Source organism: Anoplopoma fimbria, chromosome 7 (assembly GCF_027596085.1).
Source record: "Anoplopoma fimbria isolate UVic2021 breed Golden Eagle Sablefish chromosome 7, Afim_UVic_2022, whole genome shotgun sequence".
Lineage (NCBI taxonomy): Eukaryota > Metazoa > Chordata > Actinopteri > Perciformes > Anoplopomatidae > Anoplopoma > Anoplopoma fimbria.
The window spans coordinates 2,769,357-2,796,233 of NC_072455.1; the positions used below are offsets into that span (position 1 = coordinate 2,769,357).

At 40.4% G+C, this 26,877-nt stretch overlaps 1 protein-coding gene across 1 annotated transcript in view; it reads right to left on the reverse strand.

Annotated features, from left to right (window-relative positions):
- Positions 1-9,031, reverse strand: part of nhsl2 (NHS-like 2) — a gene marked incomplete at its 5' end in the record, with an annotated part of 39,679 nt that extends 30,648 nt beyond the window's left edge. Inside the window, 1 exon segment of the mRNA XM_054601756.1 lies at positions 8,878-9,031. Coding sequence (XP_054457731.1) covers positions 8,878-9,031 — 154 coding nt within the window.
- Between the last annotated feature and the right edge of the window lie 17,846 nt (positions 9,032-26,877).

The window sequence follows — 26,877 nt, forward strand, 5'->3', positions numbered from 1 at the left end:
GCAAATTAAATCAAAACCATATATACTGCTGGAAAGACCTGTTTCCAAATGATACATATTATGCAAGAGAAGTTCAACATCTTAAATAATATCTATTCGTCAACAGTAAAACAAGCTGACACCTCTTTTTCAAAATGGTGACATGTTAAAAATTAATTAAAATTCTCCCCGTGAGATTATAAAATGGCAACGAGACTTACACATTCTCCTGACTCAGCATTCTCCACTTGATCAATGCTGCACCTGTTCTGTAATGTATATTGATCACAGCAGAACCTTATCGGCCTGCAGAGATAACCGCTACCGCAGACCTAGACCTCCTCTGAAACAATTAAAGGGCCGCTGTGACATTTTAAAGTCAAGTTTAGTGCGGAAAGGGAAACTCGACGGGGCCGCTTGCATCGCAGCCATCATTGACTCAGAGCTCCTCTGACACCCTGCAAGGGTTACTGTGACATTTTAAAGTTAAATTGGTTATATCACATCACCTTTCATTGTCCACTGTGAGGAAAGGGTCGCAGCATTCGGCACTTTAAATACTCGCGACGTGCTGCCGCAGAAGATAAGATATGGTAAAATGGAATGAAGCATACTGATCCGCAGAAAGAGAGAGAAAAAAGGTAATAAAGGGTGAAAATAAAATTACAAAGTGAAGACTATTTATGGTGCTCCTGCTGATGCATGTGCTGCAGTCTAATCCTGGCCTTGAGTTTTAAATAAAATGAGAGCAGACAGCTAACTCTTATCTCGCTCTAAGCACCAATGATACCGTTAACCTCCACTGGAAAGAAATATATTCAAGCCTGAAGTGTGTTGTCAACCTAATCTAATGGTATATATATATGGACTAAAGTATGCAGAAACGTTTGTGTACTCTTGGTCAGTTTTTCATGGTTTTTCGCTCCTTAATACAACAACATACAATGATAAAAGTCGACAGAATTCTACAACAAATTACATCATTTGTAATTGCTCTTTAGACGACACAGAAGTGTTTTCTGATCTGAAAGGTGGATATCTTATGGCAGGGCCTACACGGTTAAATATATAGCTGTTTTATGATGTGACCACGCTTTTGTCAAGGACTGAATGTGAGCTAATACCTGCAGCCAACATCTTTGCAAAGCCTTCAGAGAAGAGTGACGGTTGTTATTAGGGATGTCACGATCCGATCTCAACGATCGGTATCGGCTTTATTGAGCTATCGAGCCTGATCGGATCCTTTGTTTTCTGGTCAGCTCTCAAACAAGTGTTTTTTCTAGCGTAGTTTCATTCACGGCAATGCAATAATTGCAGCTGTAGCCAACTCTCCAACTCTCCACCATTCGTCTATCCTCCACTCCGCTGAGCTCCATGTGAGACAGTTTTCCCGACAACCACGCTCCCCACGCCATTACGATTGCAACAACAGCTCTGCGAGCAAAAAGCCAATAATATTGGATCAGCAATCTAATCAGTGCAAAAGAGTACAGTTCAGTCAGGTAACTCGGGCAAAGGCTGGGGGAAAAGTCTCTAGAGAGAGCGACAAGGCCAAGAGTTGTCATTTTATACTTTATTATTTAGTAAAAAAGATTCTATAACTTTGTTATTTTATACTAAAAAAGATATATAAAAGTTTTCTTTCCCTCAAGCATTGCGAGGCTATTCAGTTGTCAAGCATGTGCATTGCATTGATTTCAATGAACTTTAATCAACTTCAAGTGTGCGACTGTATTATCTAGGACAATAGATGTGTTGGATTGGGACTCAGCGTAAAACTCAATATTGTCTCAAATCAGGATCAGTGGCGCAAAAACTTAATCGAGACATCTTTCAATGTTAAAGCAGCAGATTAATGCCCTTCAACAATCCCCATACCTCATACTTTAGGCCATGTAGTGTATCCAAAAGTGCGGACCACATCAAGCTCGTGGCGTTTCTGTGGGATATGGGATAACACAACATTAACACATCGGTATCTCGGCCCTCTGGCTACTGTGTGACCAGCAGCAGACGACACTTTGGATGACAGTTATGAGCTGTTGGCCGACTCCGAGAGTGTCAATGAGTGTGTTAATCTCTGCTAGTTATTTTGCTCATTTATTCAAAGGGTATCCCCAGTGAAGAAGACTGATCGGACAGTTTAGGATGACCAAATTATATCACAAACCAGAGTGCTGTAAGAATCATGAAGTTTACCAAACAACTCTTACACTAACTGTGCGCACAAACAATGCCTCCATCACTTATCTGCTGTTTACTAGAAGTTTAGATTTCTGGATATGGAAGCTCACAATTTACCAGACAGTTTCAAAGTCGCCTTTGAGTTAGTGGCGGACTCTTGTTACATGAAACTTCAGAGGAGGAACTACGGTAGCTGTGATCAAAAGACCATCCCGTCCTTCATCTTCGCCTCTAATCGTACAAACTGCTGCTTGCACAACTATTCTGTCCACCTTCTGATCGGCGACTGGGGAACAAAATTTAGAGATTTAAACTGCTCCAACATTAACTCTGCAAGCTGGAAATAGCAGGAAGAATTGCACTAAACGGTGCTGATGAATGTCAATGAGCTCTTTAATCCACTTTTGATTAGTTGTCATTAGTGGAAGTCAGGTGCTAATTTACCACAACAGAACTATTGGGTTCCGAGTTTGTGTACAATTTGTTTAAGCGTGACGATGTTTAAATACCTACGATGTTGAAAATATTAAAAATATATATTTCTTTCTGCTGATGATTTAAAGATTTGCACATAGATACGTTACCTGACGGCTTATATCATTGACGTTCCTTTTTAAATGGAAGATGTCTTATATTCTAAGCATTAAGGTATTATAATTATTTTCAATATTCATAGGCAGTTGGCAATAAAATAAAAAAAACAGCCTATTGTAAGCCTCTATGCATGAAACTATAATAAAATCGTTATGACATTGTCCGTCGTGGTAACTCAGAATATAAAATGTAGAGCAGGAATGTGATAAATGCATCTAAATCAATGGTTTGTTGAATGTTAAAATGATAAATGTAGGCCAGCACCTGTAACCTGCCATGACTCACAAACAGAACTTCATCTATACATCTTCCTGTCCAGCATTACTTGTAATATTTATTGTTAAATATATCAAAAACTAATTCAACAATACATTGCTATAAATCATAAAAAACACATCTTCATTACAGAAGTCTGGCAGAGATTATCTACAACTCAAGGCCCACTTTAATGGCATAATTCATCAGTTTAATGTTAATGGAAGGCAACAAACTCCAAAATAACAAGACGGTACTAAGTCAGCATCGAGTTAAACTTTGAATTTGTGCAAACACAGTTACCTACTCTAAAGAGAATGTCAGTGAAATGTCGAGTGCTGAGGAGGTGGTCGAGTATGAATATTTGAGAGTTGCTTAATGGATCGTCGTCAAAATCACAGACCGAGTACATGCAAACAGCCGGTCTGGTTGGTTAATGGATGGCACAGGCTAAATTTGAAACACAAAAGTTCACCGAAAGAATAATTTGAATATGTTACGCTGTTGATTAATGGATTAGAGAAAAAAATTGACAATGGAAATCTGGCTGTTGTAAATCTCGAGTGCAGAGGAGAAGTCAGGGAGGGAAAAGTCACAAATCATCCTATTATCAACCTGTTTAGAATACAATATATCTGCCCTCAGTGGAGTTCAATACTGAGCTTTAAACATATAATATAATACTACAAAAGAGCTGCATATGAATATGTTAACATGGCAACCGAAAAACTTGAGCTTCATTTGCAGGCTGTTAACAGGGACGGATCACATGAACATGTTGCTGTTATTTAAAAGTAAAAAGATGTGCAGATGTATCGGGACAAAACTACTCAATTCTAGTTTGAAATTTTGGGTGTCGCCATCTTGTTTTAACAAGGCGTCAATCAATGTGAAGCCAATGCGGAAGTGTCTTAAAGCGTGCATTCTCTCTACTGACCACAAGGGGGCGACTCCTCTGATTGCAAAAAGAAGTCTGGTTGTATAGAAGTCTATGAGAAAATGACTCTACTTCTCTCTTGATTTATTACCTCAGTAAACATTGTAAACATGAGTTTATGGATCTCAATCTCTAGACCTGTCAATCACAAGGTAGCCCCGCCCTAAAGCATCCCCTGCTTTATGGTCTGTTTGACTCTAAATGGAGCATCATTTACTAAATGAACATCATGCTGTATTGAAGAAGACTTGAAACTAGAGATTGAGACCATAAACTCATGTTTACAATGTTTACTGAGGGAATAAATCAAGAGAGAAGTAGAGTCATTTTCTCATAGACTTCTATACAACCAGAGGAGTCGCCCCCTGGTGGACAGTAGAGAAAATGCAGACATGAAGCATTGGGTTCACTTTTCAGACCTGGAGGTTGCCACCTGCCTGAAGTGCAAAGGTTTTTCTTGGGCTTTAGATTACATTTAACCAGTAACATAGTTTGTTTTGATATTTCAAGGCTACGCTGTCTTCTGACCCTTAATGTAATTGGTATTATATACATGCTGGTGTCTAACAACAGAAATTCTACAACGTGTCTGTCACAGTACCTTTTGGAGAAAAGACTCTAGCAGACATTGATAGAAGCAGCAGAAAGCTGATCTCTTAACAGAGCTGAATTATGGAAATGAGTCTTTATCCTTCTTAGAGGAGGCCACGTGAAAATGATCCATCCTGTCCAACAGTTTATGTCCAGGAGCAGAATGGAATATTGCACAGCGCTGCAGAAGATTTGATTAAAACTGTATTTTGGGGAGTCCTCCCACCAGTTTCCCAAAAAAAACTGTGAGGCTTGAGCAGGGACCTATCTCCCCAACTCCGCGACATGCAAGCTGCAAATGTCTACATTTCCACTTATTCATTTTGACTTGTTTCACCAGTCAAACCAAACACTGTTCTAATGTAATGCATGAGCTTAGAGGAGCCCTGGGGAACCGAATGTACCTAAAAAATCATGAGGAAGGGACAATCATTTGTAAAAACACGAGGCTGCCATAAGGTTTGGGATCTGCGTCGAAGCGTTTCACACAGAATCAATTTTGAGAAACAAGCCCCAAGATCATAAAGCAGACAGGGACCAATTCAGAAAGTCCTCAAATATGTCAAGGCAGTTATTATTGGTCTTACAAGTTATGTTTAAACATGCACATATGGCATTATCTCATTGAATATGTGCTAATTTGCATAATTCTGCTGAAAAATCTGCACACTCTGAAACTCTTGTTTCATTTTTGACACATCAGAGTTAAAGGTTTTTAAGTGGGTTTGTGATATGTGTTTGTATCCCTCCATAAATCAGAAAAATACTGTCAAAAATGTCATGTTATGTTTAAAAATGGAAATTAGGCATTATCTTATGGTTACTCCTGGTGAATTTGCGAGAAATTTACAGACAATCCAATGTTGGGTATGAAGATTATTTTGCTTTCCAATTTCTGTGAAATAAATTATCAAAGAAATTCGACTTGTTTTTCGTTTCCTTTTTTTTAATTTATATTATTGTAATTGTGTTATACTGCACAACGCACTTTTTTGAGTTCTCTCTTCTCCTAGCCATGATCGTGATGTTTCCATCGACGTGTAGATATTTTATATTGCAGTAAAACTCAAGGCCACAGAGGAGCATTGGCAGACTATAGCAATCATTTTCATCACAGTGTTTTTGAACTTTCTTTAAAGACAATGAGCGACAACATATTCTATCGTTTAGTCTGGAGGACTTGTTGAATGAGACGAGCTAATTATAATTGAAGACTTGCATAATGAAATCATAGTAAATTTGGCGAACATGAATCCAATCAGGAGTAAAATAAAAAATAAAATAGCCACAAAACCGCCCCACTGCATGCTAATCGCTCTACGGAACACTGGCCGGATCTCACTGCTGCCCACTTAGCGAGCATCGGAGTAATAAATCTCACACAAATCTCTGCAGAAAACGCAGCAGATCCGTCTAACACCAGAGGACGACAGCCAGATTCATAAATATGGAGGGCAGAGTGTGTGCGGAGGGAGCGGGAAAGGAGGATGAATATTTTACCGAGCCGAGGCCGGTGGGAGAGCGAGGCCGAGGATGGACAGAGAGAGAGAGAGAGGGAGAGTACAGCTGGTTGATCTAGTGTTATATAACACACACACACACACACACACACACACACACACACCAGCAGATGGACACACACAACACAAACGGACACTGGTGTACAAACTGAAAACACACACACACACTAACACACACGGGACCCGACAGTGGGAAGCGCAACAAAACGAGTGCAGCAATAAGACAGAGTGACAAAAAAAATAAAACACAAACGACAGAAAAGATGAATGGCCACACATATTATGTTACTCTCACACACACACACACACACACACACATTTGTGCACGCTCGTAGCTGTTGTCCACCCACGACTGCATTCATCCATCTTATTTTCATCGTACACAAAATGCCAGCCCGTCTGAGACAATAACTGGCTTAATGCACACGTGAAAACACAGACACGCAGGATAAAGACACGGCAGTGGAGAAGAGAAAAAGATGAAAAGAGACGGAGAGAGAGAGAGAGATGTGGGAGGAGAGACACACTGGACTGTTTGAGCTGAAGCTAGACGCTGTGATGAAACACAAAGAGAGAGAGGAAGTCTCATTATCAATAAAAATATAACACGTCTCGAAAATCATGCGAACAATAAAGCAAAAAAACACCAAATTCAAAGATCAGAAAATTGGTAAATTGATCTTTTGTATGAAAAGACAGACTAGAAGAGCAGAAAAGTATCTTACAATCAACTACAATCAACTTTATTTCCACAAGACCAAAACGTCTATTGCCTAACGTGCATACTCATTGCATAAGTTATCGCAAAGAGCCGTTCAGACAACTATTTCAATATTTAGTTTGCAGCGCAGACAGAGACTGACAGTTTCAGACATCATCCTGACGGACAGCTGGCATAGCGAGCTGTTTCTACATGACTGAAAAAGTCGAATCTGGACAAATACAGCGAGCACGGATTACTCTTTCAGTTAAAATAACAAAAATGTAATAATAGTAAAAAAACTAAATTGACTTAATTGAATCAATTTGACAGCAACTGTCTTGTTGTTGTTGTTTTTCTGGTCAATCCCACATACACTGTTCTTATACTATCAAAACTCCCTGGAGCATCAATTGTGTGTTAATCCGCAGCTGAAAATAGACACTACTGTCTCTGTTTGAGTAACGTCTGGTGAATTTCTTACCCTGTTTGAAAATTAGTAATCTATGCTATGAATTTGTGACCCAACTCGGTCTCACTCCAGACTCGTCAAACCCTCGGCGTCCGATAACAACGCACGGATAGGCCCTTAGGCTTCTTCATATGAGAAGCATCCGGCTTTGAAATAACTCCAATGTAAACACACCTGCATCATTATCAAAATAGTCAAAGCAACTGACGTAAATAAAAAGAGCCAGGAAGTCTATGCAGGGAAGGTTGATGTGTCAAACAAACACAGGACTTTCAGCTAGGAGACCGATGTTCTTGTCCTGAGCAAAACCAAAAGGAAACCTGAGTCGTTTGTCAGTCAAGTAAACTCTAACCTGACTGTTTTCCTAAACCTAAGTGGTTTATTTGCCTAAACCTTAACTTCCTGTGAAGATGGAAGTTTATTTTGAAAAGACACGATGCATGTTGACGAATAGAAACGGTCACATTGTCCATGACGCTTGGAGCTTAGGGCCACTGAGCATTTCTATTGGACGTGGTTGGAAGTGAGGATGTGTTGTTGTGACCCATTTTTAAAGATTTACATTATCAGTGGAAGCCAATGGGTTTGGGGCTGGACTAATGCTTTATTGGTTTTGCTCGTTACATGGAAGAAAAATGAAGCCAGCCATATTCTTTTAACCTAAAGAGATATAAAATATCTCCAAAATCATAACAACGGAAACACAGGAAACTTGAAACACACTGTGTTCATTTGCCCATTCACTCCTTCAGGTGTTTGTTCAAAGTTGCCGTTCTGAATCAAACCCCCCTCTTGTTCATTCAGCTAAAAACCCACAGTGATCGTTTGAACAGAAGAGCCGGGCAAAGGGCGAGACAGCATGAGTCACGCAGGGAAAAAAGAGAGAGAGAGAGAGAGAGAGAAACAGTTATACCTGAGAACAAATGGAAACCTTAGTTCCCTTGAGTACTAATTTGCAGAAACACACACACACACACACACACACACACACACACACACACACAGGTTGAACACTCGTCAGCTAGAGACTGATATGAAAATGACAGCGTTCCACCTTAAAAAACAAAAACAACACAACCTCTAACTACTAACTAAAATGTAAACAGACGCCTTTTAATGCCTCTCTCATCACACACACACACACACACACACACATAGAAATATAAACCAACACACACACACACCAACACACACACAATCAGTGCTCATCCTATCCGATGCACATGCACAAAATCACAAATACCACCTTAAATCACAACGCTGCAAGGTGAATCTAGTGAGCCAACCCGCACGCTCACACACCCTTCAGTACAATATCAACACAAGGTAGCGAGGGAAATGGAACACACACACACACACACACACACACACACACACACACGCCCTCTCACGCAGCAAATCTGCATGCTAAAACACACACACACACACACACACACACACACACACCTTTAAGGCGACTGATACACACCCATATCAACGCAGTCCAACGCCACACACACAACGTATGTAAACACTCTGCCTCCACTTCTGCCTCCACGCCTTTCCCACCCTCACTCAGACACTTCATCCATCCATCCATGCATCCAATCCCACCCTCTCTCTCTCTCTCTCTCTCTCTTTTTTCTCCCTCTCCATCCACCCTTACCTTGCAGCAGGCTCTGGAGGTTGAGCTGCGCCTGCTGGTGCAGCTCCTCGACACACTCCGGCCTGCTCCACGAGCCGAACACGTTCACGCTCTGTTGCCATGGAGACCTGAAGTGGGCCGCGCCACCGCTGCTGCTGCTGCTGCCTCCTCCTCCTCCTCCAACGCCGCCGCTGCTGCTGATGCTGTGGATGCCGTCGCCGTGGCTGCTGCCGCCGCGCCTGCCGCTCTCCGCCTCTAGACCGCTGGTGGCTGGAGGACAGAGAGGGAGGGAGGGAAATAAATGTTGGGAGGAAGTGATGGATGGGAAGGGAGGAGAGAGGGGAAGTGAAATAAGGACGGGAAATAAGATTATTTAGAGGAAGGAAAAAGGGAAGAAGAAAGGACAAGAGAGGGTGACAGGTGAGAGAGATGGATGGGGGAGAAAAGGGGGAGAGAGGAGATAAAAGATGAAGGCGGGAAAGGAGTCAAAGAGAGGGGAGAGGGAATATGAAGTAGGGACAAAAGAGAGTGATGAGAGGAGGGAGAGAAAACCACACGTAAATAAAAATGTATGAATTTGCATAACTAATACCCGGAGACACAGATTACATAACGCAGTGTGTTGTCAGGGAGAACAAGGACCGAGGAAGAAAGGGAAGGAGGGAGGGAGAGATAGAGGGTGGAGGGAGTGTGTGTGGGGGGGAGAGAAAAAGAAACAGGGAGAAAAAGGAAAGAGGAGAGGTAGAGAATTTGGAGGAGACACAGAGAGAGGGAGCGCTTAATTAGGAGGGAAGAGATGTGGGAGGAGAAAGAGAGAGAGGAAGGGAGAGAAGGGGGAGAAGGAGGGATTAGGGCAGGGAGGTATGAGAGAGGGAGAAAAGACAAATTGCGATTGTGGCATTAGGGAGAGAAAGGAGAACAAGGTCGAGAGGAGGGATGACATTTAAAGGGAGGAGAACGGAGGGATGGAGGCAGAAAAAGAGGGGAGTAAAAAAGGCTGAAAAAAGGAGGGAAGGAGATGTCGGCTCCCTCCCCGTCACTATCAAAACCTCAACACAAACAGACAATCACAACAAATCACTCGGAGCGATTCACAAACAGCCATCGAGCGTCGACATGAATGAAGGCGTCGCTGTGAATCGGTGGTGACGAAATAATTTGACACATCGAGCAGCTGATAGAACATGAAGAACAAATGCAGAGAGGCAACCTCCAGCTCTGTAACGTGAAGCCAATGCTGAAGTGTCTCATTCTCTCTACTGTCCACCAGGGGGCGACTCCTCTGGTTGTATAGAAGTCTATGAGAAAATGACTCTACTTCTCTCTTGATTTATCCCCTCAGTAAACATTGTAAACATGAGTTTATGGTCTCAATCTCTAGTTTCAAGTCTTCTTCAATACAGCATGATGTTCATTTAGTAAATGATGCTCCATTTAGAGTCAAACAGACCATAAAGCAGGGGATGCTTTAGGGCGGGGCTTACTGTGATTGACAGTTCTCTACCAGAGACGTGTACGGCGTCTCTACCTAACTCTTTCGCATTCCAAATATGGTCACGTCCGTTCATCGTTACGAAAAGTCAAGATGGCGACAACAAAATCGCCGAACTCGAGGCTTCATTACGACAACAATGACAACAATGACTAACTACGTCCAATTCAACAATGACTAACTACGTCCAATTCTTAATAACAGTCTATGGCAGAAACCCAAAAGGGATAAATCACTTCAACTGCAAAAACATACGTTCAATGCCGATGTTTCAAAAAGATCGTCAATATATAAAAGCCAACATCAGTTCTTGGTCTAACACAGGATACTAACGTTACCCAGCATGCAACAGATCAGCCACTTACAAATCATCATTATTGGCACACTACCTCTCACACTGGAACTGAATCCAGGACATTATGTTCTCTATAATGACCCATAACTGAACATAATTTGAAGCCCCTTCATTTCTGACTCAATTATCCCACAATGCAACTTAACATGCGGCAAAGCACGAGTCATACACAGGTTACCCATCAAGTGCTCACAAATCCCTTCTCCTCCAGTATAACCTTCATGTCTTCCCTATCTTTATGGACTTTATTTTGCATATTCTTCGTGTTCCTCTTCGACCCAGATGTTAATCAAACATCAGCCAGTCCTGTCTCGCTCATGTTAACCAGTTATTTACCGATATGTCCATCTCAACAAATGGCTGAAATTGGGTCAGATCATGTTCTCACTGCAATCCAACAGCACTGGGGTTTGCTTGGAAACAGTCAAAGATCACCTCTCAGCAGCGGCCAAGAACAGGTTGTTTTTGGCCAAACCAACCGAACAAGAGTTTGAAAAAAACATACTAAATGTTAGCTTGTGAAAGCACCATAAAATGACAGAAAAACAAAAATGACATGCACACTTGTAACTCAGTTATGAGATAAACATGTAAACATTGATTCCGGGTTTCAAAGACTTGGATTGGCACTAATCTCAGTTTTTAGAAACCTCTATAGGCTATTGAGTACTCCAATGGAAACCAAGGAACCGGATCATTGTGTTGCATGTCGCAGATGGGATGTCAAGTCAATAAAACTAGAAAACATGTAGGTATGGATATTCTGACTTGCTTAACAATTGATTAGATAAAGACGCAAAATCTAGTTGAGGTGTTAAGCAGAAGCCACACGGTACAGAAAGTGGATGAAATGTTGAGGAACACCATCTTCCCTTAAATTTTACGTACCAAATAAGATAAACAACCAGAATGCTAAAGTACATTTAACTCAATCACAACTTTATTGTTTTGTACTCCTGCAAACTCCTCTCAAACTATGGATGTCCACACTTACATCTTACTTTCTTTAGATAATGACATTTAAAACTTCCAAAAGCCTGAAACACTCAGGCCTCTATTTAATTTCTCAATATTTTACCATTATATGATCCTCTAAAGGCACTGTGAGACAGACTCCTGTAACAGAAAGGTCAATTTGTCTGTGTCAGAGTGTTCCTGAGCACCAACTACTTCTCAGTAAACTGCTTTGGTTCAGCGCCTCAGATAAACACCCCAAAACTCTAGAGAAAGCATTTCTTGATTTAAAGTTGAAAAAAGGAGGTTTAATATTTAACACTCAGTTCCCAGCAGACAGACGTGTGCAGTGATTCTGCAGCGAATCCACCAGCACTATCACGTCTTGTTTGCTCTGAAGCAGCCATCTCCTCTCACCAAAAAAACCTGCCGTTACTGTATGGAATCACAACATTTCACCCTCCCAGCTACCGGCTTCATCTTCCCTTAAGCTGCTTTCACACAATCGTCTCCCGCCAGAGAGAGAGCGGCTGTTTACGATACAGAGTAGCACGTCAGTTAGCATCAGCAGAGAACAAAGGCAATCATGCATGATTTATAACGTTCTGTAGAGCAGACGTATAATCTCACCGTGGAGCCTTTGCCGTTTCATTTTCGGAGCCTTAAATACATTTATTTTGACTTAAGTCTGGTGCACTTTCTTTTGCATTGTTTCTCTCTGAAGCTAATCGGTGTTTACTGGATGTATGTATTGTGTTGTGAGCCTCGCTGCGAGCTAAATATCCCATTAGGGAACTTGAGTTTTGAAGCCGAGGCTTAACGAGCAGATTATACTCAGGTTTTTGTTTTTTTTGTGCAGTATTTTAAGCTGGAAAAAAACTTTTTGGGACTTTTTCTTTTTGGTCTTTAGGCAAAAATTACTTCCAACATACAGTCAAAAATCATTCTGAGCAGCTGTTATTATTAGCTAAATACGTACTTGCACATAATTAAAATAAACGGTGGTATTTTGAGGACAACATACTTTTTTTATTATTTGAAATATCAATTTATTAGCTCTAGGTAAAAAAAAATGTCCAGTATAGATATAGTGTTCGATGTTGTTCTCAGCCTCATAGATGTGGGTTACACCTACTAGTAGGTTGAGAAGGTTGTTATTATCTATTCTCATGGTTGATCACCGATATGAATATGAGAAGACGACAAGGGGGAAATCAGGTGACGTAGCAGCAAACGGAGGAGGTAAGGTCGATGGATAGGTCAAACAAACACAGGACTTTCACCAAGGAGACTGCTGTCCTTGTCCCGTCTAAGTTAACCTACCTAACGTACATTATTTGTCCTAACTTAATGTAGGTTATGTGTCCTCATACATCGTTTTGTATGATATTGAAAAGTTACTCCTCAGTTTTTTGCATGTTTTCCTACAAAAGCAAGCAACACCTTTCAATTTCAGTTACATTCTGCCTTCAAAGGAAACAACTTATTTAGGTTCAGGCAACAAAACTGCTTAGTTAGGTTTAGAAAAAGGTCACCGTTTGGGTAAAAATAACACTGGAAGTGCCGTAACTACATTACGCAAGTTACGTGACAAATAAATATAATATATAAACATCGACTTCTTGATTCACTCGGGGAACAAACGGCGGTCGTCTGGCTGAAAGATCTCTGTTTGTCGGACCCGTCCACCTCCACTTCCACCCACTCTGCGTAGGCATTTGTGGTCTTTAAACTTCATTGTTAAAACTGAGACATGATTACGTGGATAACATACTAAATCAATTTGTGAGATATAGAATAAAAGCAAGTTATTTTTGTAGGTTTAGCTACGAATGCTGGATGAGACCAGCCTGAACAAACACAAGACTTTCACCAAGGAGACTGCCGTTCATGTCCCGTGTGAAAGTTAACTTACCTAACGTACATAACTTATCTAAACTTAGGTAACGTAACTTACGTACGTTGGCCAAAAACGAAAGTGCAGTTTGCCACTTCTGAAGCATTAAAATGGTGCTGATAACCACTGATAACGCCCATTTAATAAGTTGATATTATTAGAAATGGGTGCAGTAGAAAGTTGTGAGCTTCTTTCTTTGAAATCTTTTGCATGCACAATGAACTTTTTATCAGATGCTGGCTCACGCTTGAGCATTTTGAGTAATGCAAGATAATTGTGTTATACAACAAACACTTACATTGTGCTAGAAGACTCGTAACAGTTGTCTCAAGTTTTTGAAAGGTTGCACCTCGATTATGTTTGCTGGAGAACAAGTCTTCTAACCTTTGCAACTTCCAGTAGCCTGGGGAACAAGAAATGCTCCAACCACTGAGAGATGTTTTGTTCTTAAGAGATGTAATGTTGGGTTTAAGTGCATGCTGGGAACATCTTTTCAAATTGCAGGCTTCCTTTTTTCCTCATTGTCTACAATATAAAAAGGATGCACTCTTCAGATCGCTCAGAGGGGAGTACGTACCTAAACTGGGAACTGAACAAAAAGAAAGTGTTCCAGCCTTTACAGCAGCAGAGCACATCAGGTTTTCTATACATAAAAATATTGGTAAATGTTTCAATACAAGACCTTCTCTTGGTGCTTGTTTGTGTGTTTTTTGATGGATAATTACAACAAATTTATGTCAGAATCATTTATAACAAAAGTCTGAAGTGGCTCTTTAATTAATGTGATTTTGGATGTTACACTTGGGCACCAAACCTCCCAAAAGTCACAGTTGAAAACATCATGAAATGTGTTGTTTTAATTGTAACAAAACCCATGTTTTCGCTCTAAAAATGGTTTCTTTAAAAAGTTACAGGTAATATATTGCAAATTTCCCCGCTGCGGGACTAATAAAGGATTATCTTATCTTATCTTATATGGCTTAAATGGGAGCCGTTCACAGTTGCTCAATCAACTATGGAGTTGGGATTTAGAAAAAGTTAAATATATGCTCTTGTGTGGGTGAGAGTGTGCATTTGTGTGCGAGTGAGGTAATACTTTAAGTCTTAGAAGCCTCAGGAGTTACTAAAAATGTGGCACAAATGACACACGATCTAGAGGGAGTAGATAAGGAGGGACCGTTAACTACTGTCGTACCTCTGAGACGTCGCTCATTCTCACCGTTCTCACTGCACATCAACACAGCGAGAAGTCGTCGTCTATCTAACAAGGTTCTTTCACAGACTGGAAGCCTCGCGGGAGTCAGGCTCGAGTCCAAAACACACCGCCACCACTGCTGCAGTGCAATGGCAGATCACACAGTGGAAATCAAAAAAGCTGGATGTCAGCAGACTTTATTTCATACATATCCCTGTCTCTATTCCCACAGTGCGTCTCTTTATCAGCTAAGACATAAGAGGAAGACTCCCTGGCAGAACACCGTAAAGGAAGACAGCCTGTCACTATATAAAGAGAGAAAATTCATAAAAGTACGGTGGCCATGATGTGCCAATCAGAGAGCAGGTTCTGAGGATATATATGCTGCTTTTGAGTGGTGTGGATGCTAGAAAATAGGACATTTGTGACAAGTTTTGCAGCCCAAAAAATGGCTGATATGAGTATTGATTGACCAGAAGAATAAAATACATATCAGGCTAGGGCTGTTTGATGAAAGTTTACATTTAATAAAGTACTTCCAGAGGGAGTTAAACCACTAAACCAGCACTGATTGCACAGACGAAAAGGCCACATGGAAATATCTTTCAAGATGAATCACAAATGTACGTTTTTGATTTAAAAAAATGTAAATAAATACCTTTTTTTTTTGCTTCCAAAATGAGATTTCTCACCTCAAGATAATAATAAAAATACTAAGCCTAATAGAATAGAAAACGAAAACATGTTTGGAGGATTGTTGGAAACTTAATGGTCAACCAGAACAGGTTGGATTCTGTATATTGAGGTTTTGAAGGAAAAAGCCGAGGTTGTTATTGCTGTTTTTATATATCAGTGTTTTGGTTTTGCTTTCACAGTCATGAGGCGTCTGAGAATAATTTTCTTAACATATTTTCAACCCTCCGAGCTGATGGATCAGACTGTTTTGACGGAAACAAGAGACTGAGGACTCTTCAGGGGAAGATTTGTTTCCTTTGAGGTTAACAATTAATTCTTGATTAAAAGTTGAGCAGCAGCCGTACACACACATATATACACACACACACACACACACACACACACACACACACACACACACACACACACACACACACATATACACACTCAGTTCTCCTCACTCTTTTTCCCTTCCTCCCTTATGTAACCGCGGTGACATGAAAAGGAAGGAAGATGGAGGGATTGGGTGGAGGAGAGACACAAGCCGCTGGGCATCACTGGGCAGATTTAGGAAGAGGAGAAAAAGAAAGTAATCTCCACAGTCCTTTTGAGTAAAATGGAGAAGACGGTCCATTGCAGTGACAGGATGGAAGGATCCAAAAAGAAATGTGGGTCTTTATAGGAAAGAGAATCATGATGCAGGTAGATGTGACATGTTCTTCTTTAACCCAAAGTAGAATTGTCCGGCTGTTAGAAATAAAGAAAGGAACTATGTCTGTGTCTGAAACTGAAGTACAATGAACAAGAATCATTTGGACACAATAAGTAAACAGGAAAACTGTGAGACCTTCAACAAGGAAAAGCAAAACAGGGGATGCTCATCAAGCAAACACTTCAATCAAAAAAAATATGAGGAAGCATCTCGCTCTCAAATTCACCGTCAATACAGTAGGGGAACCTTGGGGAGTTTGTGTCAGCAGCAGATGGAGTCCATGCTCTTAAATCCTCCTTCCAACATTCCAACATCTTATTGGTTCTTTTTCCAAACCGAGGAAACAGTAGGAACAACAATGGGCCTATTTGAATATGGAAAAAAAACTGGCGATGGGCAGCGAGCAGCGTCAATTTCAGATTTTACTTTCATTTTGTGTTGATTTTGGCGGTCCCTGTGGACAAAAGCGGTAGTGGTTTTGGGAATCAGACTCCCTTTAGAAAACCTCCAATTTTACTGCAGCAGGGTCTGACAGTCTGCCCCCTCTCAGTCCTGGTTCTGGTTCTTCCCTCCATGCATGATTTCATCTGGTTTCTCCAGAATCCGACCCGGTGGCTCCGATGACGAGCTTTAAGAATAACTTTATAGAAACAGACGATCTTCTCTCTGATGGTCTCGTTTACTGATGGAGGTCATATAGAGGATCAGGACTAAACTGAGACTGGTTCAGAACCAGATAAAAGTTTCTGTATGTACCAGTAATACCAGTGGTACCAGTAGCTACAGTGCATAGAGATGATCATGAATCATTACTGGCCACAGTGACAAAACACCGCGGTGAACCCGTTGACCTTCTCTAAAATTAAAACTTCCAGCTGACACAGAGAAAACACCGGAGTGATACTTTCACTGCGCCCACTCTCACAACAGGGAGAGAGATGCCACACACACACACACACACACACACACACACACACACACACACACACACACACACACACACACACACACACACACACACATGTCCGTACTACGCACAAACCAGAAATCTGACAAAAAGTTTCACACCTACTCTTCACCGAGGTGTTGCATGAACTTATTTTTCTCTCTGAGGCATATTACTAATTCATTCCCCTCTGTGTGCGTTGGAGTGTCAGCGGGGGGAGGACGCAGATTTAGAAAAGCTGTTATCACCCAACACACACACACACACACACACACACACACCCCACACACACACACACACAGAAACATTCCCACACACACATAAACAGGCGTTAACCATCGCTCACATTTTATCGTTTTTGTTTCATGTTTACGTGGTAGAAAATACATCTGTGTATCTTCCGCACACTTGTGAGGAAATGTAGTGTGGTTGATAGTACTGACCTGTGTGTGTGTGTGTGTGTGTGTGTGTGTGTGTGTGTGTGTGTGTGTGTGTGTGTGTGTGTGTGTGTGTGTGTGTGTGTGTGTGTGTTTGTGTGTATTTGTGAATGACAGGCTTATGAGCCACTGTTACCATTAGCGCAGTGCTCAGCAGATTCGTTTATGTTTGTCTTAAATTACACTGTCACTGCCCACTGAAAAAAATAAATCTGGCAAACATAAAGTGTGTGTGTGTGTGTGTGTGTGTGTGTGTGTGTGTGTGTGTGTGTGTGTGTGTGTGTGTGTGTGTGTGTGTGTGTGTGTGTGTGTGTGTGTGTGTGTGTGTGTGGGGGGACCGGGCAGTAAACTAGATTTACCAGCCACACTGAGACCCAAACGGAACATTAGCGGTCCGTCTGGGTGTCGTTATCGGAATGAACCAGGCGTCCTGAGCGGAGACGTTATCCGTACTGACCTTTGTTGTTTGAGGCAGACGATGTAACCGACCTCAGAGTCGCTTTGCTGTAGATGTTATAAAACGCCAGAGACTAAAACTTTTACACTATTTATTTATTTCTATAGGCTAAAATCTTGTATGGATGTTTGTGTTTAAATCTAATGTTGAACATATCAGAACTTTGGCTGTTTTTGTTAAATGAAATAAAGCACGAAGATGACACGCTCCTTATGTCGACAGTTAATTCAAAGCGACAAAAACAAAACATTTCGAAGTTTCAGGTGGTTATAAACTAATGAAAACATACTTTTTAATATTATATCCTATTTCTAAATAAATCCCCCTAATTTCTACACACCCTTAAATATCGTAACCAAAACTATTAAAAAAAGTTAGAATTCAAGTTTAGGGCAACTCTCTTTGTCAATAATCTAAAGTCAAAAGCAGGGAGAGTCAGATTTATTGTATTGCTCTTATTTTTGTTATTATTTTGGCACATTATTTATAGATTGTTATCTTTGTTATGGTGCATTAATAACTGGTGTTTTAGATTAGTTTGGTCCAATGTTTACTGGTGTTTTGGTCGTATCTCAATGACATATTAAGTGATTTTTACCTGTCGTTTGGTGCATTAACTGGTGTTCATGACTTTAAAAAAAAAAGGTCTTCTACTGATCATCAAGGCCCCTTATGCGTTATAATTTTAAATTTTAAGGATATATTTAAGACCCTCCGCAGGAGAGTCCCAGCTGTTACAGATGAAGATATCTGAGTGTTTTTTTAGGGAGACTTCATCAAAACAAGATGAAGGCTGCTAATGAATGCGGCGGTGAACGCAGGCTGAATGTTCCCTCATAGAACATCAGATTCACTGTGTGGATAAATTGGGGGTGAATTAAAATGTGTGTGCATGTGTTCACATGTTACACATAGGATTCACTTGGAGGATCTGTGTGTTCGTTGGTGTGTTTGTGCTGCATGCATGTGCAGCCAGAGGCCTCTCTCTCTCTGCAGCTCAGTGCTGCCCCCTGCAGGAGAACCAGGCGTAAAACATGGACGGTGAGAAAACCACAAACTGCTTAAATTATCTTTGTGTTCGGTTTCTGTGAAGAGGCAGTGCGACGTTTATTGAATAAGGACACTATTTGTATTCTATTCTTAAAGTTCTTGAGCTTCATTTCTGCAAAAATCAAAAGAACCATTCGGGTTAAAACTACACTGAAGTCTAGAACAATGAAACATCTAAGTTGTTCTAATGTAATTTTAATGTTTTCATGTTTATAACAAAGGGTATAAAACTAAAAGTTTACATTTTAGGCACTATTTGCAAGCACACTCAAACACAATCAAGACTTTTAAGGAGCAGTGACTCAGTTCCAGATGTTTTCAATGATCCGTTAAACAGCACAATCACAAACACATTATACAGTCACATACTTACGGCTGCGTCTATTTGAGGAATAACCAAAGTATGGGAAGTTTTCAGAAATATAAATTAGTTTGTCGACTTGAAATCAGAGTTGAAAACAAACTTAAAGCTTGCAAAAGATTAATCATAGTATGGAGCAATAACAAAGTGGTATGGGGAACTAATAACGTGAAAATGAATGCAGAGGATTCATATTGATTGATATATGTTTTTCTTATTATTGTCGAAAATCCCTTAGAAAGACCAAAGCTTACAAAGCTAATTCATTTATCCTGATTACTGTGTTTGCATATCTTCTTCCTCGGTGCCATTAAGCTCCATTGTTGTTCGAAAACCATTAAAAACACATCAATGAGCCGCACTGGTTGACAAGTTCCTCAATCACCATGAACAAGAGCAATGTAGTTTATTTTGACTAAATCCCACAAACACCCTCCTGCTGCCATTGCACCAAATGTAGATCAATCCGCCGCTGGAAATAGTCCCCAACAAATGCAGCATTTCCTACTTTTTGAGTGACGTTTCATAAAAACAACAGTGCTCAGACTTTTAAAAAAAATAAAACCATACATCTGTGACCTTTTTATTATAGATCTGTTGACAATAAGAATATAAAGAGATGCTTCTGCTTATCTTTGCATGGCTTATCCTGCAATCTTTCATTATTCCAACAAAAGGGCAAGCTGCTAAATCAATTTGCTGATGACACAGCACAATTTGTGTGTGTGTGTTTTACTATAAATGCCCTCAAATAGGAAACCAAGCAAAAAAAACTTGGCAATACAAATCGAATTTTACAGTTGAATGAGCTTGAAGCAAAAAGCTCAATAATTGTAAATACGTTATTAAATGCTTTTATGAGCGTGTATGAAGATTTTTTTATTTTTGAAGACAGAGAAACATTTTGAGCTTATTAACGGACGGCAACGAAGACAAATGCAATCACACAAATACACTTCCTAATTCAACACACACACACACACACACACACACACACACACACACACACACACACACACACACACACACACACACACACACACACACACACACACACACACACACACACACTCGTTATTAGAACCTGGAAGTCATTTATAGTGACATAAGCCACAATTCATCCTCGCCCTCCTTCCTTTCACTTGTTTATCCTCCTCCTCCCTCTTCCTCTAAATCACCCTCCCTCCTCTTCCTCCCTCTTTCTTAGTCTCGTCTGACTTCATCCTTTATTCACCAAATCACACCGAGTTCCTCCTTTCCTCTTCTTCATCTATACGCTCACTTTTATTCCCTAGAGCTTTCTATCCACTCCCTTCTGTCTTCTTCTGTCATATCTCCTTCATTACACACACACACAGAAAATATGGGAGACAAACGAGAGGTGGAGTAATGGATTTGAAGGTAATGAGGAGGTGTGTGTGTGTGTGTGTGTGTGTGTGTGTGTGTGTGTGTGTGTGTGTGTGTGTGTGTGTGTGTGTGTGTGTGTGTGTGTGTGTGTGTGTGTGTGTGTGTGTGTGTGTGTGTGTGTCACAGGTCTAATCCACCTGGAGAAGAAGCTTGAATGAGCTGAACACAAACAAAACGATCGACATGACAAATGGCCATTTTTGAGTGTGCATGTGTGTATATGTGCATGTGTGTGTATGTGTGTGCATCCTTGTGTATACATGTATACAATCTCTGTGTGTGTATGTATGTGTGTGTGTGTGTGTGTGTGTGTGTGTGTGTGTGTGTGTGTGTGTGTGTGTGTGTGTGTGTGCAAACACTTCATCAAACTGCTAAATGCTAAAACTGATTTAATCTTCTCTGCTGGATAAATGTGTTTGTGTTTGTGTGTGTGTGTGTGTGTGTGTGTGTGTGTGTGTGTGTGTGTGTGTGTGTGTGTGTGTGTGTGTGTGTGTGTGTGTGTGTGTGTGTGTGTGTGTGTGTGTTTGATAATAAGAACAAAGATCCAATTTTATGCTCATTACTGACGCAGAGATTTGCGTCACTTTGATTCTGATGGTGAGTCGGACGAGGAGATAGTTAACGTGACTCACTACTGGCACACACACACACACACACACACACACACACACACACACACACACACACACACACACACACACACACACACACACACACACACACACACACACACACACATACAGTTGTGTTTTCTTGGCTTTTGGACATTACATTGACTTACATTAATTTCCTGGAGATTTACACTAATCCTAACTTTAACCACAACCAGCCTTACCTAACCTAACCTAACCTTAAACTAAACCTTAACTTAAACCTAACCATAACCAACCATAACCATAACCATAACCATAAAACCTAAACTTTAACCTTAAAAACCTTAAACCTTAACCTTAAACCTAAACCTAAACCAACATGAACCTTAACTGAAACCATTAACCTAAAAACCTAACCTAACCCTTAACCTTAATTTAACATACCTGAACCTTAACATAACCTTAACCTTAACCTAACCTTAACCTTAACCTAACCCTTTAACCTAACCTTAACCTAACCTAACCTAAACCGTAGCCTAAACCTAACCTTAAACCAAGTCTTGACCCTGAAATCAAATGATTAACATTATTGGGAAACGCAATTGTCCCCATTTTGACACCCAAAAACAACCGAGTCCCCACAATGTTGACTGGAATCACAAATATGTCCCCACAAGTCATGTAAAAACACACACACACACACACACACACACACACACACACACACACACACACACACACACACACACACACACACACACACACACACACACACACACACACACACACACAGTGGCTTCATCCTTAACGCTGCCACATGGAGACTGTGTCTGTGTTTTTGGAGGCCAACAGTTGCCGTGGATACAGCTAGATCAGCCTGGCGGGAAACTGCAGTGCCACATGTGATTCGAACACACACACACACACACACACACACACACACACACACACACACACACACACACACACACACACACACACACACACACACAGACATAAGCATGAATGACTAAGCATTTCAGTCATTCCATAAACTCATTTACATGTCTGGTTTAATCCTGTGTGTAAAATGTGCGTGTTGAATTAATTATACAGATGATATATGGAATTTCCAATATTTTGCTTCCATTAAATATCATTCATTCTGGCACATTTTTCCTCCTTTCATTCAGAAAAATATAGTTTTGATTGCAACACGGGCTCTGATCATTTAGACCACCGCTGTGCAATAAAACTCTTAATTAAGAGAAGGACCGTTCAGTATTTGTGTCAAGGTGAACCTTTACAGCGTTTTAATCCTTTCAAGGGGAAATTCATTTATCCAAACATAACAGAACAGTTTACTTTGTGGTCAGGGACAGATGATATGACTCACCGATATGCAGGGTTTAATAAAAGGCTGAAATATAATGGAATAATTGTACGAACATTAGTCAGACCGAGGAAAATATATCTGATCAGAGTCAGTGATGCAATCTAGTTGATGCATATCAAAGTCCTTCTGATTGTGATCTATTTCATTTGAATCCACCTCTGGTGAGTTCTGAACACTGATAAGATTTTCTTCCTTTCCAACACTGAGACATGCAGCTCTTATTAATCACCACTAAACGAACATGAAACTGGGATCAATCAACCGCCGTCATCCGTACGATATCAGTTCCCAACTTGTCCCGTCTTGTGATTAATCTACCTAAAGGGTCAATACTGTGTTTTTCAACCCTGTTGTCTTATGACTAATTGACACAACCATTTTTGTTAAATTGGTCCAGTATTGAGCAAGTCTGCTCCGGTTCCTAATCGTGTCATGTGACTATTTTTTTGCCAGACGACAACGAGGAAATGGGTGTGATATTTGAGAGAGGAGTGTGATGCATAATATGTTCTTTTCATTTAAAGGCATATGATTTAAAAGCACAAAAGTCAATCATTTTTGGAGGCAATGTATCAACAAGTTCCAATGTCGTTGGAATCATGATATGATGTTTTTGATATCTTATCAGCATTTGATTGCATGAGTTTGGTCACCTCCAGGTCACTAAAATGATGAAGCTCTGCAACAAAATGCTGAAAATGCTCTTTAAAAAACAAATCTGAAAAGTGGAGAACTATTAATCTTTCAAAAAGACTAATAACAAAAGACGTGATGCGATAGTGGAAAATGAATCTCAGCAGATATCAACTGTTTTCACAGCTCAACTCCTAACTCAAGTACTCCCTTGAGCAAGGAATTTAAAGCACAATTAGACTTCTTTAATGGATGCAGCCGCACTTAACCACTCCCGAGAGTGACAAAAGTGCAACTACATAAATGCAAAGCAAGCTGTTTGTTGTATTCTCTCACATAAGTACGTCCCTCCTGCATGAATAGCAGCTTAAATACAGACTTTACATTAAACAAATCCAGATTGTTTAACTGTGCTGATGTGCCAGGAATATGGTGGAGAACCACAATGATCTAATATGAAATACTGCCAATGGATGAGTCATAATCGTAAAGCTTCAATCAGCTGTGAAAGATGATTTCAGACAGTTAAGTTATAAAGATTAATCTGTTTCTTTAAGCAGGATTCCTAATCTTTGATGTCATTCATTTTTCTGCAGACGCACCTCCGGCTGTGTACGAGCATCCGTGTTATTTGAGCTTCTCGACCCAAATATGAGTTTTATCTTAATTTGCACTCGTCTCCGAAACTACAAAAATCCCCTCAGATCCCCTTTAAACTCTCCTTTAGTTCAAATCTGTCAACATTTAGGAGGAAAAGGAGGTCAGACCTGGTTTATTCTGTGCTTTGCAGGCATGAAGACTGTTTGAAGGTGCAGCGTGGAGTGTTTAACAAACAACCGGTTCATGCTGAGGCGCTGGTATGATTAGCATAAATAAATGAGATGATCACAAATTAAAATATTTTGCACTTTAAGCCAAACAAGCCAGACTCAGTGGAAAATATGCTGGATAAAAACTTTTGTTTACAGTTATTAGGAGAACCTTGCCAATATTTTGGCATATCAGCTTACAGATTCAAGGTTTGTATTTTCTTTTTAAAAGTTAACTGAACTTCAACAGGTAAGTCGTTTCCTCAGCTGTTAAATGTCCCACCTCAACTTTACTCTGTAACTACTCTGCAAAAACTATGTGCATAAAATCCTCAGAGAAAATTTGTACTTTTTGATACAAAAATAAATAAAAAGTAATAAAGATAAAAGTATTTTTCCTCTGATGACATTGAACCAGATTGGACTCAACCATGTGTTTGTTTTTATTTAAAAGTCAGGAAAAAAACGACCAACTTTACGTTAACTTGTCATTTTGTATAACCTTAAAAGAAAATTGCTCAATGTAACTTTAAAAACCAAAAGATTAAAAAAACTGTTTGTTTAAATAAGACGAAAAACATACAATGGTTCACAGAACACAACTTAGTTAGGTTTAGGCGACAAAAACGACTTAGTTAAATTAAGGGAAATATCTTAGTTTGGGTTCAAAAATTACTATTGAAGTGCTGTTATAGAAGTACGTAAGTTACGTTTACCTCTTTTCATGTCCTCGTTTATGATTACGTGGATAAAATACAAAATAATTCTGTGAGAGTGATCAGAGTGAGTATAATAACATATAGGGTTCATTGGCAGGCCGACATACTGTAGACTTTAGGTAATTAATGGGAAACACTGGATTAATATTGAAAATTAAGAAACCTGTATGAGTTTTCCTTTTGCATAAAGCAGCAAAAAAAATGTAGCATGACCTGTTTGAGTTTCGATCGATGCTGAAAGAAGATATGGTGCAGCGCTACTCTGCAACTTCAACACACTCCACTAACTCATGTCCAGACTGTTGGAATGGACTGTGTGTCACCGTAGCAACTGCAGCTGTAAATCCAAACAACACACACACACACACAAACACACACACAGTCACAGTCACCGATTATTTATCACTGCGATTGATAACACACACACACTGCAGATATCAGTGGGCAGAGGCCGCTGACTCAGCTACTTCTACCAGAGGTCAGGGAGTTTGTGTGCGTGTGTGTGTGTGTGTGTGTGTGTGTGTGTGTGTGTGTGTGTGTGTGTGTGTGTGTGTGTGTGTGTGTGTGTGTGTGTGTGTGTGTGTGTGTGTGTGAGGAATTTAGGGAGGGTTTGTATATCTGTGAATGTGTCCCGCCTGTCGCCCCAGAGGAAAAAGACTGCGGCAAACAGACAGGAAGTGATGTCACAGGTCTACCAAGGTCAATGGCTATGCCCGTTCCTGTTCGCAACCCTACCCAAAACACACACACACACACACACACACACACACACACACACACACACACACACACACACACACACACACACACACACACACACACACACAGACAGACAGTCGCTCCCTTCCTGCCAAGGTCTTCTGTCCGTGACCTTTTGACCCCATCAGCGGAGGTCAGTGTGCACTCGTCCTGCTGTAGTCCATGAATCTCCCTTTATCACTTTACCTCACACACACACACACACACACACACACACACACACACACACACACACACACACACACACACACACACACACACACACACACACACAGACACCCCAACATTATGACCCTGTAGCAAATACATATGCCCTGCTGCTGTATACACTGGGACACAGATGGTCCAAGGTGTTCTGTACACACTTACACACACACACACACACACACACACACACACACACACACACACACACACACACACACACACACACACACACACACACACACACACACACACATAATCAGAACAGCTGTCAACTCCTATCCAAGCAGAAAACATCTGCAAAGAGCCACAAAAAGTTTCAAAATAAGAGTTTCAAAAAGACAGAATGGATAAACGGACACATAACAACAAATTGAAGTGAATCCCGTTTTTCCCACGGAGACTACTTCTCTTAAACGCAACACAACTAAAGCGACAGCCCACCAAGTCGTACATGCTGGTTTTGTCGTTGCTTTTAAACAAGTACATGATGTCGCTTTAACATTTTATGCTGAACAACAACTCGTGATGCATTTAATATTTGATGCTGCAAACTGCAACAACCAACAGCGAGGACAAGTCTGGAAGGAAAGAAGAGACCTGCTGCTCTTTTAACAAACTGTTATCCTTCTACGATGTTTCATTCCCACAAAAACACTCTTATTTTTAGCATTTACAAGGGTTTTCTACACTTTGGGACTTTTTGTGTTGAGTCTGAGTTATAAACTTCCCACCAGGTCAGAGATGCAGTGGTTTTTATTTCCATGGCAAACAGCTGGATAACAGATTATTAAAGTACATTCATGTCTATATTTGTACAGTTGTCTTTGCTGAATCAGAAGAAAGTAGATAAAGCATCGGAGAGATGATGATGGTCTCCCCAAGAGAGTCCTGACAACTGTGAGCGTCTTTGAACAGACCGTATATAGTAATGTATCATCATAAAACGTTTGTATGATTTTTTACAAAAAAGTTTTCCTACAAAAGTCCA